At 45.0% G+C, this 15241-nt stretch overlaps 1 protein-coding gene across 5 annotated transcripts in view; it reads left to right on the top strand.

Annotated features, from left to right (window-relative positions):
- Window positions 1-15241, top strand: part of LOC133136354 (pituitary adenylate cyclase-activating polypeptide type I receptor-like) — a 38434-nt gene that overhangs the window by 8267 nt on the left and 14926 nt on the right. For all 5 annotated transcript variants that reach the window (XM_061253798.1, XM_061253801.1, XM_061253800.1 and 2 more), the window contains exons 2-10: window positions 940-1115; window positions 4978-5083; window positions 8318-8425; window positions 8683-8783; window positions 9233-9330; window positions 9661-9793; window positions 11739-11892; window positions 13767-13827; window positions 14621-14690. In XM_061253798.1, coding sequence (XP_061109782.1) covers window positions 1059-1115; window positions 4978-5083; window positions 8318-8425; window positions 8683-8783; window positions 9233-9330; window positions 9661-9793; window positions 11739-11892; window positions 13767-13827; window positions 14621-14690 — 888 coding nt within the window. In that variant the 5' untranslated portion in view covers window positions 940-1058. The remainder of the gene's footprint in view (window positions 1-939; window positions 1116-4977; window positions 5084-8317; window positions 8426-8682; window positions 8784-9232; window positions 9331-9660; window positions 9794-11738; window positions 11893-13766; window positions 13828-14620; window positions 14691-15241) is intronic.

The raw sequence follows: 15241 nt of genomic DNA, 5'->3' as shown, positions 1-15241 counted from the left end.
TGGCAAATTCGAGTTTATTTATGTAATAGCCTTTTGTTTGAAATGAAGCATAACAAACATTTTCGTGAAGGAAAGCATTTCAGATGTATCTGTTGGCATGTGTTCACGGAATCGTGCATCTTCCAGCAATGACAAATGACGACCCCTTTTTGCGTCTCTCGGTTTGCTATAAAAACATCCTCCGCCATTATTTGATAAAGCATACCAGTACTGGTTTGGAAGTAATTGGATTTGGTACCTGAGGGGAGGGGTAGGTGGTTGTCTGTGATTCATCCGTTTATGCGTTTACGGGAACACGCTCGGATGACTAATTCTCAGAGGCCAGGTCTGCAAAATGCACTGCTGCGCTATTTTGATCAAAGTTAAGAAGTAATACCTTGAATATGAATAGCCAAACAAGTTCACAAAGACACAAACACGTTCGCATCCTACATTAGTTTTGTGTTAAATTTAACGGAATACAAATCGGACTTGACTACACCTATAGTTTTAACGTCTTGACGAATGTAAACGTATCGCAAACAGTAAAATGTCAATTATTAACTCTAACCGAGTAGGCTACATATGAATCCAAAAGGGATCAAACACTGCAAGAGTTGATTCAACATTTGATATTTTACTGTGGGTTCTAATAAATGGCAGAGAAGCAGAAATGCAGAAATTAATCCTAGAAACGCAAGACGTGCATATTTGTCTAAATCGTAGGCTACCGAGCGACATGCCTGCGTTTAGCACTTTGTCTCTCTTGGAGAATACGGAACGACTGTGTGTGACGAAAACCACACGAGCCGCAGAAAAATACAAGTGACGTGAGAGATTACATTCTGATTACATCTTGCTTGACTATTCAAACTGTTTTCACGAGAAACAAAGCAACTTTCGGGTGGTGTGTTTATGGGTTTTTAAGGGATTTTCAATTTGTTTCTAATTCTGTTTCAGATTCTGGTATGACGCTGTAGAAGGAGACCGGTCCGGTGTCAGCTCGCGTTTTCTGCGACCCGTCCACAACACGCACGACAAGTTCGCGGAAATCTTTGAACTTCTGGTGGAACGAAAATATGTCGGTCGTGATGTCATCAATACGCCCGCTCCTGTTGTTCGTCCTGCTTCCCCTGGTAAGCATCAACGACGACGCTGACAAAGCACCTTCTTAAGAGCGTTATTACTGATGATGACGGTTAAGAGATGCTCCTAATGAAGGCGTATTTTCCGCAGTCCCTGTAAGGTGTATAGTCTTATACTCACAATGTCAGCTATCAGTGTGTAGCCTACTGTTATCCTTTCAGCAGATTCTTGCTTCAGGTCGGCTGAATTTGGACTGCTTGTTTGACGGCTTTACACGGCTGAAGTATTACCACGATGCTGCGGTTATGCTCTGCAGCCTTTGCCTCTCACAACCTTCAAAACCAAACTTTCAAACTATGGGTTACATAGTTTTTGTTTTTTTAATCCACTGAGCGTTTGGTGCGTAAGTGACATTTTGGACCAATATGATTATTATAAATCAAAAGAAAGCTCTTGTTGAGATATATGTCGTGGGTAGAAAAGGTAGGATGTGCCATCCTTGACTACGAAGGGTAAAATCCTAAAGACTCATCCCAAAAACCTTGGTTCATTCAAACATTGATTTTGGCTCTCCTGTAAAATTCTGAAAATGGCACATACACCTTGTGCACACCAAAACCTCGATATGTCCTGTTCCAGTTCTTCCCAAATGTTTTTTTGGTCAGACGAACTGTTACGTGCTGCACCTGCGCCTGTAGTATGGCTTCTCAGATGTCATGTGCCTCATTTGGTCAGTTCTCTGATGTGAGAATTCTGCCCAACCACCAGGGAGGCACTCTGCTGTTTAGTTACATCTCATACCTCATGACCTGTTGTAGGTGGGGATTGAATTTGAGATGTTGACGCAAGCCAACTCTTATGGCTGATGACAATTTGTGCTAGAACCAGATTCAGGTTTTTTTGTGGAAACCTTTTTAGCAATATACAGTCTCAGTGATCACTCTAAGTGAAACTCCTGAAGATGAAGAATCTGTCCTAGACTGCTACATTGTGCAGCAGAGGATTAATTGGCAGTGATGGTGTAGTTTTTAACAGCCCAAGGTTTCCTGGATCCAACCAACTTAAACCAAGAGGCATGGAAACAGTTTTTATTTCCCTCCCATTTCTTTTAAAAACCTAAATTAATCTAACAAATGAATAATAATAATAATAATAATAATAATAATAATAATAATAATAATAATAATAATTGTAAAAATACACAAACTATCTCACTGCAATGTCCTTCTGAGCCTAAATGGTAAATTGTTGGCATTTATATAGGGCCTTTACACTGTAAGTGCTGTACAATTGATGCTTCTCATTCATCCATTCATACACACACTCACACACCAACGGTGATTGGCTGCCATGCAAGGCACCAACCAGCTCGTCAGGAGCATTTGGGGGTTAGGTGTCTTGCTCAGGGACACTTCAACACACCCAGGGCGGGATCGAACCGGCAACCCTCCGATTGCCAGACAACTGCTCTTACCTCCTGAGCCAATGAGACGACTGCTCTTACCTCCTGAGCCAATGAGACGACTGCTCTTACCTCCTGAGCCAATTTACATTACATTACATTATTGGAATTTGGCAGACACTCTTATCCAGAGAGACATACAGTTGATTAGACTAAGCAGGAGACAATCCTCCCCTGGAGCAATGCAGGGTTAAGGGCCTTGCTCAAGGGCCCAACGGCTGTGCGGATCTTATTGTGGCTGCACCGGAGATTAGAACCACCGACCGACCGCTACCTGCCACTATTCATCATGCTAATGCTAACCAGTGTAAAATAATGCATGCCAGCCCAGAAATATAGCACCTATTGGCAGGGCCGTTGTATATATTTCGTAAATGTTTTGTAAAAAATGTAAAGAGATTTATGCCCCTGTATCCTGCCCCCCCCCCCCCCCAGGGGAGAAAGTGTCCCAGTTTTCCCCCCGCCTGCTGGACCTCCATCAGAAACAGCTGTCAGCACACCTGGGGTTTTTTTCATATCGACATTACAGCAGTGTCTCTCTTCTGACGCTGGTGCCGTTTCTCACCAGAACGTTGAATTTGGCCTCACCTGGCCTCAGCACCTTATAAATGTGGCCATAATTAATAATTAATCATAGTTAATGAGGCCACACACCCAGGGTGAAATGTGGTGGTGGGCCAGTTATGATTTGAGCCTGTTTTAGGTCCTGGGGCACTGGTTTAAATCAATGGTGGAATGGATTCCACCAAGTATCGGGCAATTTTGCCTGACAATCTGGTTGCCTCTAGACAGTGACCCAAACCATAGCTGGACCCCAGCCCTAGTGTGTGTTCTCTGGAGACGTGGTCCTCTTATCAAGGGCCTCAGCTGGACAGTCTGTCTAGCGCGGATGTAATCACAATCTACAGGACGCTGGCAGACCGGTTGCCATGACGACAGTAGGCCAATGGCAGGCGTGGTTAACGGTAAATGGTAACTGGACTGCTTTTATACAGCTTTACATTGACACACTCAGGGCGGGTATCTCACTTTCCGGCCGCCGGATGGCCGCGCCTACCTCCTGAGTTACATTTATTTATTTCATCTCATTTTATTTCCAACTCCCGTGTCTCATAAGGCTTTTTATATAAGGTTGTCCCCGTAGCCTGTTATAGTAGCTGGATGGAGTAAAGTCTTTGCATGTTTGGTCTGTAATATCGTAATGGCCCAATGCTTGGTCTGTAATATTGTAATGGCCCAAGTCTTTGTGTGCTTGGTCTGTAATGTCGTAATGGCCCAGTGCTTGGTCTGTAATATCGTAATGGCCCAGTGTTTGGTCTGTAATATCGTAAAGGCCCAGTGTTTGGTCTGTAATATCGTAAAGGCCCAGTGTTTGGTCTGTAATATCGTAAAAAATAAGTCTTTGCAGGAGGTTTCATCATCTCTTGCTGCCTGAGCCAAGACGTGTGAGTGCGCTGAAAACCTCTGATTCCTCCATGTCTCCCACGGCCAAAAACAGCAGACTGCTGGTCAGCCTGGTCTAAAAAAAGCTCAAAAATACTTTCTTACGAATGAACAAATTAATGAATACAAAAATCATAAGAGGTAGTGGCAGGCGTGCTGTTGAGGACTGTATCAGTGTTGGGCTGTTGAGGACTGTATCAGTGTTGGGCTGTTGAGGACTGTATCAGTGTTGGGCTGTTGAGGACTGTATCAGTGTTGGGCTGTTGAGGACTGTATCAGTGTTGGGCTGTTGAGGACTGTATCAGTGTTGGGCTGTTGAGGACTGTATCAGTGTTGGGCTGTTGAGGACTGTATCAGTGTTGGACAGACGGGGCAGCTGTGTACAAGCCGGAGACTTTAAAGGGCGTCAGAATTACATGCAGGGGAATGCGAGTCACAGATCACTCTACGCTGTGTGGTTGGCTGATATTGAACTTGGCAGCTGTTAATCTGCCACTGATGCACAATGCTGTTCTGACCACAACTGCTGTGTGTGTGTGTGTGTGTGTGTGTGTGTGTGTGTGTGTTAAGTAATGTGGTCCCTGAAGGTGTGTTGGTGTGTATGTTCAGTAACTGTAGTCTCCCTAGTTGTCTGTGTTCAGCTGGTGTGTGTGTTGACTAACAGTGGTGTTGTGGTGTAGGAGTGTGTGTTGAGTAACAGTGGTGTTGTGGTGTAGGAGTGTGTGTTGAGTAACGGTGGTGTTGTGGTGTAGGAGTGTGTGTTGAGTAACGGTGGTGTTGTGGTGTAGGAGTGTGTGTTGAGTAATGGTGGTGTTGTGGTGTAGGAGTGTGTGTTGAGTAACAGTGGTGTTGTGGTGTAGGAGTGTGTGTTGAGTAACGGTGGTTTTGTGGTGTAGGAGTGTGTGTTGAGTAACAGTGGTGTTGTGGTGTAGGAGTGTGTGTTGAGTAATGGTGATGTTGTGGTGCAGGAGTGTGTGTTGAGTAATGGTGATGTTGTGGTGTTGCAGGTCTCTGCCATGCTCTCTGAGCATTCTGACTGTGTGATTAAGAGGGAGCAGGAGAAATGCATGGAGAAGATCGCCCTCGAGGAGCCCTCAGAAGACCTGGAGTACAGTAAGAGCTGTGTGTGTACATGTGTATGTCTGTATGTGTGTGTGGTGTGTTTGTGTTTGTGTGTACATATGTGTACATATGTGTGTGTGTGTCTGTGTGTGTGTGTGTGTGTGTGGGCAGTGGGGGGGGGGGGGGGGGTGTTGGTGTGCATGTGTGTACGTGTGCAATCACACACACACACATGCACACACATGCACACACACACACATGCACACACACTCACACCCACACACACTCACAGACAGCCTGTAATGTTCTCAGTCAGATGGTTGATTATAAAGGCTTCTGTAGCAGAGCTGCAATCAGGCTGAATCAATCAATCGCACACCGCTCCTGCCTCCCTGCAGGGCCCGCTACTGGGGCGGCAGCGCTTTAACAACCAGCCAATCAGAGCATGATATCATCCATCATTCAGCCTGCGGACCAATCAGCAGCCTTCTATCTGCACACCTCCCATAAAACCAGCCATCTCGGATTATGGTTGCATTCATATTTATATCATACAAAAACTGTAACGTAATAAAACTGATATAAAACAGTGATTCCAGATTGTTAAAAAGACTCTCTGCAAGTGAGAACAGCAGTTTAGATGTTTATCAGCCTCTTATTTGCAAAGCAGGGCAATAAAACTGCAGCCTCCCCCAGTCACTCTCCCCCTAGTCACAGTTTACAACCCTCCCCTCACCACAGACTCTTTCTTTCCATCAAAAAAATCATGTTCCAATATAAGAACAAAAATATACAATTCAGAAGTTGCATGAATTAACTTTTATTTTTTTTATTTTTTTCCTTAGTTCACTTTCATTCCATGTCCGGCTGACCTGCACGCAATTTACTCAGTGAGCACCGTGTGTGTGTGTGTGTGTGTGTATGTGTGTGTGTGATTCTCCTCCTCTCCTCTCCTCTCCATACACCCTGAGGTCAGTCCTGTTTCCAGTGGTCTGGCCTTTAAGAGATAATTGGCTTTGTGTCTGTCTCTGCAGAAAAGAGCACAGCGTCCACACACGATTCCAGCTCGGAGATAAACACAATATAAGCCGTTACACAGCACCACACTCAGAAAACATGGTTCCAAAAGGGACCCTGTATTTCCATAGAAGAACCCTGTCTATCGAGTTCACAGGTTCTTTGTCGGGCAAAATGAGAGCTTTCACACTTCACGCCCATGATAGAGTGGTCCACAAAAAAGTAAAAAAGGATTCCTCGACGGAGACAGGCCTAAGATCCCATTTTTCTGAGAGTGTACTTCTAAATAACAGATGACACTGTACCTGTCCTATAGGTTACCTATTACACCTGTACCTGTCCTCTAGGTTACCTATTACACCTGTAATGGACACACTGATAGTCGAGTTTAGTCATTCAGACAGCTCTCGAGGATGGTGAGCTCTGTATTGATGGGTGTATTCTGCACTGAGTATCCAGTATATCTCAGCATAATCTTATTTAATTTGATATAATTCGATAAGCCACAGTGAAGTCCCTGAAAGCAGGTTAATTTACTTTGTGTGTCTCCAAGGGTAGTACCATTCTGTGTGTTGTAATATGGTCGACTGATTAATTATAGTGGTGTTCTGTTGTAATTTGGTTGACTGGTTAACAGTTTGTCTTCGGGTTTTGTGGTAGATTGCTTGACTGGTTGTGTTTGGTGTTTTGGTTGACTGGTTAATGGGTTGTGCTGGTTTTCTGTTGTAGTTTGGGTGACTGAGTAGCCGTTAGTGTTGTTGTGTTGTGTCTTGTGGTAGATTGCCTAAATGGCTAACTGCTTGTGTTTGGGATTTTACTGTTATTTGATTTGATCGGTCAATTGGTTGTTTTGGTGTTTTATCATAACTTGGTTGACCGGTTTTGGCGCTGTTGTGCATTTGGGAAAGTGAGATCGCTCTGTCTCTCATAGTTCCTCTGCCCTCTCCATCTCTTACATTCTCGCAGTTAAATTCAGTTCAGGCTTTATTAGCCTGACAGAAATGAACTGATATTGTGGAAAGCACGGTCTCATTATATTGAAGAAAGTGAAGTTGCTTGTGCTGATGTTGCGAATTGTTTACATTTACATTTAATACCAAAACATCCCAGCTCAAGCTAGGTTTATAAACAGCTGGTTGGTTGACGAGTTAGACCAGCTCTATCCTCAACATGGGTTGACAGCTCAAGCTACGTTTTGAAACTGCTGGTAGCTGGTATTCCAAGCTGGTCAGAGCTGGATTACACACTAGGGAAGTGCTGAAATAACCATCCCCTCTCATGCTCTTTAAAATGCCTAGTCTCCCCCTCCATCTTGCTCCCTCACTTTAGTTCAATACAATGTGCCTTATTCGCCTGGAAATTAAGCTGTTTACAAAACATAGGTTGTTTGTGTGTGTTTGTGTGTGCCACCCTTTCAGATCTGCAATCTAGTACAGAGGGCACAGACCTGGGTCAATTGCGTAATTGCTATGGATTCAAATACTTTTCTATGCTGTACTGAGCTTGTCTGGAAACTATGGCATCAAAAAGTGGAAGCCCCTCTTCCTATTCCTTGGTTGGCTTAATTGCACCAGGCAAGATCAATCGAGCACAGAAAAGTATTTGAATTCAAAACAATTATGTAATTGACCCAGGTCTGTGTTCATCAGCAGATCACTCCACTTTGCCAGATTACATCTTCTGTAATAATGTTGACCTTTTTAGTAAAAAGAAATTGACATCAAAATAACAAAACATAGCATAAACTCATTATAATTAGTAAAGACAAAAAACTAACGTACTGAACCATTTCTTTTAACTGAAAAATTATTTGATGTCATGCTGTAAAACATTAGACTAAATTAAAGGGGAACTGGTCACTCATTAGTGATTATTGTGTAAATACAGTGTGTCTATCCATCAGTGACAGTAATGAGAAATATGTGGCAAACATTATTATTCGGTTAGGTTCTAGCCCAGTATCTGTTTTTTTTTTAGTCTGGACAATGGATACTAAAAGCTGGCCCTCTAATCCAAATCCAGGTTTTATTTTCTCTCGGGTAATTAACCGAACAATTAGTGCTACTTGACTGTCCAGACTGTCTTCACACCTGACTCCCTGGTAAAGACACAAAGACAGGGGGTGTAAAGCCAGCATTTCTCAGGCCTCCAGACCCGCGATTTGAGTAACAAGGCTCTCGACTTGGGGAGTGTGTAAATTGATCTTTTCTTAGGCTGCAGTGCCACCCAGTGGTCAGATGAAGTAGCATGCTTGTGCTTTCTCCTCAGGGTGCCCCTGGATGTGGGATAATCTCACGTGTTGGCAGTCTGCAGCTGTGGGAGAGGTGGTGGTGGTCAGCTGCCCAGAGCTGTTTGAGTTCATGAGCCCCGATGATGGTGAGTTATAGGGGTGTGTGTGTGTGTGTGTGTGTGTGTGTGTGTGAGTGTGTGAATGTGTGTGTGTGTGTGTATGTGTGTAAGTGTGTGAATGTGTGTGTGTGTGTGAATGTGTGTGTGTGTGTGTGTGTGAATGTGTGTGTGTGAGTGTGAGTGTGTGTGCGTGTGTGTGTGTGTGTGTGTGTGTGTGTGTGTGTGTGAGTGTGTATGTGTGTGTGTGTGTGTGTGAGTTTATATGTGTGACTCTGCTGTTTCAGAGTTGGGGAAGGTCAGTAGAAACTGCACAGAGGAGGGCTGGTCTGAGGCTTTTCCCCACTACTTTGATGCCTGTCTGTTCGACGACAACGCAACCAAGCCTGTGAGCTTACCGCCAGGGACACACACACACATACACACACACACACACATACACATACACATACACACACATACACATACACATGCACATGCACATGCACATACACACACACATACACATACACACACATACACATACACATACACATACACATACACATACACACACACACACACAAAGCCATACCCACAACGGTCACAGAGTATGGCTGTTAGTCTAAACTGTGACTCATTGCATACCTTGGAGGACAAGCTTGTCTGCATTCACCTTGTCTGCGATTTCTGTGATAAATATGATTGAGAAGGGAATGTGTAAAACAGGTTACAGAGCACATAATCACAGTCATAACGCATTCTGAGTAATCTTAAAATCAAAAAGGTGAGACAGCCACTCTTGGGGGGCTATGGACAGACTATTTCTGCTCACTGTCTCTGCTGTCCGCCCCATAGGACATGTACTATGCATCAGTCAAAGCCCTGTACACCGTGGGCTACAGCACCTCCCTGGTGTCCCTGACGACGGCAATGGTCATCCTCTGCAGATTCAGGTGAGTAGCTGTAGGCAGGGTTCAGCCTTCTGAGACAATGTGCCCCCCTTCCCCCCTCTCCCCTACAGTTCTCTTATTTTTGTGGGGGATGGGCGTCCCCTCTATAGCCGGGTTCCTCCTGAGAGTTCTTCCCATTGGGGAGTTTTTTTTCTCACCACTGTTTGAGGGCCTTTTTCCCCCACTGGGGAATTTGTACTTGATCGTTGTATTTCAAAACGAGACATATTCAACAAATTTTGCAATACGTTCACTTTTTGGATCGGGGGTACGGATGTACGAACTGAGCACTGTGGTGAATGTTAATATGTATATTCGTTTATTTTGCAAAAGGAAACTTCACTGCACCCGGAACTTCATCCACATGAACCTGTTTGTGTCCTTCATCCTGAGAGCCATCTCAGTCTTCATCAAGGACGGGGTTCTGTACGCCGAGGAGGACAGCAACCACTGCTTCGTGCACACGGTGAGTCACTGGTATTACCACTTAGTACACACTGAGTCACTGATATTACTGCTTAGTACACACTGAGCCACTGATATTACCACTTAGTACACACTGAGTCACTGATATTACCACTTAGTACACACTGAGTCACTGATATTACCACTTAGTACACACCGAGTCACTGATATTACCACTTAGTACACACTGAGTCACTGATATTACCACTTAGTACACACTGAGTCACTGATATTACCACTTAGTACACACTGAGTCACTGATATTACCACTTAGTACACACTGAGTCACTGATATTACCACTTAGTACACACCGAGGCACTGATATTACCACTTAGTACACACTGAGTCACTGATATTACCACTTAGTACACACTGAGTCACTGATATTACCACTTAGTACACACCGAGTCACTGATATTACCACTTAGTACACACTGAGTCACTGATATTACCACTTAGTACACACTGAGTCACTGATATTACCACTTAGTACACACTGAGTCACTGATATTACCAATCGCTAAAAGTACATTATCTAGCGTGAACTAGCGCAGCGGTTTTGCTCTCACTTCCTTTCGCTGACTGACCTCGTGCGTCCGGATGGTTTAAAACCTGACCGTAGTTTTACCCACGATGCTTCGCTGCTTCTGTGCTGCGTTAATTAGGAGCCCCTGCAGGGGCCTTGGGCGTGCGACGGATGCGGCTCTGTGAAACGGCTCGTTAGCGCCTCGTTAGTGCCGCGTTAGCGTGTCAACGCTCACACGGACCTGGCCGTGAGCTTGTCCCTCCACAACGACCTGCCGCTGTCGCCATGGTGATCACTGGACACCATGACGACACCCGCTGTGACCCGCTTCTGATCGCCTGGCAGGGGGGGGAGGGGGGGTTGCAGGGCGTGACAGGGGTGCATGGTTCGCCCTGTCGATTTGCTGCTAATGAGACGTGACATGTTGCCGTGGCAGTGCTGAGATGGTGCTCACGCAAGGACGGGTTTATGATAATGCGCACTGTTGGGGGGGCACAGGGGAAAGTGACGGGTTTATGATAATGCGTACTTTTGGGGGAGCACAGGGGGAAGTGACGGGTTTATGATAATGCGTACTTTTGGGGGAGCACAGGGGGAAGTGATGGGTTTATGATAATGTGCACTGTTGGGGGGGTACAGGGGGAAGTGACGGGTTTATGATAATGCGTACTTTTGGGGGAGCACAGGGGGAAGTGACGGGATTATGATAATGCGCACTGTTGGGGGAGCACAGGGGGAAATTACGGGTTTATGATAATGCACACTGTTGAAGCGCTGGATAACGTTCTCTGTCTTCATGCGTCAGTGGAGCTACAGTGAGTGGTTGTTTTCCAGGACCTGCCAATCCCGCTCGATTTTCTATAAACACTAAAGATAAGTTGAAGCGGCAATATGATATATACGCGAGTGAAACGTGGGGAGTTTTTGAAGGGCGGGGAGTCAATTTGACTGACATCATATGAGGCATGCCACTGTGGGAGAGGATATTTTATGGGAAGGCAACTGAAAAAGACATTTGATTGACATACTCACCCACTGGTACACGATGACATAAAGTCTAAATTTAAATAGTTTTCCAAGAAGTGCGAGGAAAAAAGCTTTGATTGCCACAATGGTTGCTGTCACTCACACCCCTCTGGAGCAATCTGATTGATCGTTCTGGCCTTGCTCTCCTCTCAGCTTAAACCTGATTGGTTGAATGGCGTGTCCCTCCTCTCAGCTTAAACCTGATTGGTTGAATGGCGTGTCCCTCCTCTCAGCTTAAACCCTATTGGCTGAATGGCGTGTCCCTCCTCTCAGCTTAAACCTTATTGGTTGAATGGCGTGTCCCTCCTCTCAGCTTAAACCTGATTGGTTGAATGGCGTGTCCCTCCTCTCAGCTTAAACCCTATTGGCTGAATGGCGTGTCCCCCCTCTCAGGTGGCATGTAAGGCGGTGATGGTGTTCTTCCACTACTGCGTCATGTCCAACTACTTCTGGCTGTTCATCGAGGGGCTGTACCTCTTCACCCTGCTGGTGGAGACCTTCTTCCCAGAAAGGCGATACTTCTACTGGTACACCATCATCGGATGGGGTAAGCCCCCTCTGACAGTCTCTCTTAGACCATAGAACAAGACGCCAAAGATGACCAACCCAAAAGATTGCATGTAGACAGAAAATAAAAACAATCATATTCTGACCCTTATGGAACACCTCTAGAAATGTCAAGGGCATTATCATTATTGTTATTTTTGTTATTGTTATTAGTATAAAATGTGCCCTGGTCTATTCACCTTAATTGTTTTACTTTGAGGAGGATTTTGAGCATCAATGAACATGGCAGCCTGAATATTAAACACTGACAGCGTGTCATGTATACAGTGCATCCGGAAAGTATTCACAGCGCTTCACTTTTCCCACATTTTGTTATGTTACAGCCTTATTCCAAAATGGAATAAATTCATTTTTTTGAAATTTTAGCAAAATTATTAAAAATAAAAAACTAAGAAATCACATGTACATAAGTATTCACAGCCTTTGCCATGAAGCTCAAAATTGAGCTCAGGTGCATCCTATTTCCACTGATCAACCTTGAGATGTTTCTACAGCTTAATTGGAGTCCACCTGTGGTAAATTCAGTCATTTGGACATGATTTGGAAAGGCACACACCTGTCTATATAAGGTCCCACAGTTGACAGTGCATGTTGGAGCACAAACCAAGCATGAGGTCAAAGCAATTGTCTGTAGACCTTTGAGACAGGATTGTCTCGAGGCACAAATCTGGGGAAGGGTACTTTCAAAGGGTGCTGCTTTGAAGGTCCCAATGAGCACAGTGGCCTCCATCATCCGTAAATGGAAGAAGTTCGGAACCACCAGGACTCCTAGAGCTGGCCGCCCGTCTAAACTGAGCAATCGGTGGAGAAGGGCCTTAGTCAGGGAGGTGACCAAGAACTTAATGGTCACTCTGTCAGAGCTCCAGCGTTCCTCTGTGGAGAGAGGAGAACCTTCCAGAAGGACAACCATCTCTGCAGCAATCCACCAATCAGGCCTGTATGGTAGCGTGGCCAGACGGAAGCCACTCCTGAGTAAAAGGCACATGGCAGCCCGCCTGGAGTTTGCCAAAAGGCACCTGAAGGACTCTCAGACCATGACAAACAAAATTCTCTGGTCTGATGAGACAAAGATTGAACTCTCTGGCGTGAATGCCAGGCGTTATGTTTGGAGGAAACCAGGCACCGCTCATCACCTGGCCAATACCATCCCTACAGTGAAAGATTGTGGTGGCAGCATCATGCTGTGGGGATGTTTTTCAGTGGCAGGAACTGGGAGACTAGTCAGGATTGAGGGAAAGATGAATGCAGCAATGTACAGACACATCCTGGATGAAAAAGCACTCTTGACCTCAGACTGGGGCGACGGTTCATCTTTCAGCAGGACAACGACCCTAAGCACACAGCCAAGATATCAAAGGAGTGGCTTCAGGACAACTCTGTGAATGTCCTTGAGTGGCCCAGCCAGAGCCCAGACTTGAATCTGACATCTCTGGAGAGATCTGAAAATGGCTGTGCACCGACGCTCCCCATCCAACCTGATGGAGCTTGAGAGGTGCTGCAAAGAGGAATGGGTGAAACTGCCCAAAGATAGGTGTGCCAAGCATCATATTCAAAAAGACTTGAGGCTGTAATTGCTGCCAAAGGTGCATCAACAAAGTATTGAGCAAAGGCTGTGAATACTTATGTACATGTGATTTCTTAGTTTTTTATTTTTAATAAATTTGCAAAAATTTCAAAAAAACGTTTTTCATGTTGTCATTATGGGGTGTTGCGTGTAGAATTTTGAGGGGAAAATTCCATTTTGGAATAAGGCTGTAACATAACAAAATGTGGGAAAACTGAAGCGCTGTGAATGCTTTCCGGATGCACTTTATATTTCCATTCGTATTCATATTCATGTGTCTCTTCCCCCAGGGACGCCCACGGTCTGTGTGTCCATCTGGGCTGTTCTGAGGCTTCACTTTGATGACTCAGGGTACGTGCTTGTCCTTTCTCACGCTCACGGAACATTCTGGTACGTCTGGTACTACCCCGGTCCTGAAGATACGACTGTACCGTCCTGTAATGGTTGTAAAAACCTACAGGAACAGGGTTGGGCGATCCTGCTCTAGCTGTCGAGTGAGGTATGTTTTGTTGGGGTTGGAGTGAAAACCTACAGGACAGTAGATCTCCAGGAACAAGGTTGGGCGATCCTGCTCTAGCTGTCGAGTGACAAATGTTTTGTTGGGGTTGGAGCGAAAACCTACAGGACGGTAGATCTCCAGGAACAGGGTTGGGCAGTCCTGCTCGAGCTGTTGAATGAGGTGTGCTTTGTTAGACCAATCATTAGTTTCAATCCAGGTCAGGGCACTAACTTTATATACTTGTAGAAAGGTACCTACCTGAATCGTTCAGTAGAATATCCAGCATTGTACGTGGATTATACAGTGTATGAAAGAGGGGTAAGAACCTCAATATAATTAATATACATATAACTAATATACGCATGTTAAACTGAAACTCATTGATTTGATTGGATGTGACCCAATAGTCCCGTATTTCCTTGGACAACTTGTGTCTTGCAACAACTCGGTTTCTATGGAAATGGTGCAGATTTGCACTAACGATGAGACGGTTAATTTCACAAGTTTCCATCAGACCCGAGGTTGGAACAACCAGATTCATACAGATGAATATAAGGACAATGCAGGCTCCTAATCGCTGTGTTCACACTGCTTGACTGAAGGAATGCTGATCAGGGTTGATTGGTCCGATTGATCCGATTACAGGTGCTGGGACATGAATGACAACACTGCCCTCTGGTGGGTGATCAAGGGACCTGTGGTGGCCTCTATAATGGTGAGTGATCCAACAAACCGACATAGGTCAAATACTTTGTTTTAAATACTTAATCCCTTTAGACAACAACAGAGTTACCACCAATTTTTGTAATGTTATTTTATTTGTTGATTGATTTATTGATTTATTGATTTATTTAAGAAAAACAGTATTCATACCAGACGGCACGGATGGTGCAGTGGGTAGCACTGCCGCCTCACAGCAAGGAGGTCCTGGATTCCAATTCCGTTCGGCTGGGGCCTCTCTATGCGGTGTTTGCATGTTCTCCCCGTGTGCACATGGGTTTCCTCCGGGTACTCCGGTTTCCTCCCACAGTCCAAAGTGCCCTGTGATGGACTGGCGACCTGTCCAGGGTGTATTCCTGCCTTTTTCCCAGTGTATGCTGGGATCGGCTCCAGCCCCCCTGCGACCCTGTTCAGGATAAGCGGGTTAGGATAATGGATGGATGGAGTATTCAAACCAACATAATTTTTTGTATGATTGCACAATTTGGTGAGCAACTTGTTCGGGTGAAAATATGATCTGTATGACCGTTTACAAATGTTACCAGC

This window comes from Conger conger, chromosome 9 (genome assembly GCF_963514075.1).
Source record: "Conger conger chromosome 9, fConCon1.1, whole genome shotgun sequence".
Taxonomy (NCBI): Eukaryota; Metazoa; Chordata; class Actinopteri; order Anguilliformes; family Congridae; genus Conger; species Conger conger.
Note: the sequence above shows the minus strand (reverse complement) of the source record. Positions and strands in the feature narration are given on the sequence as shown.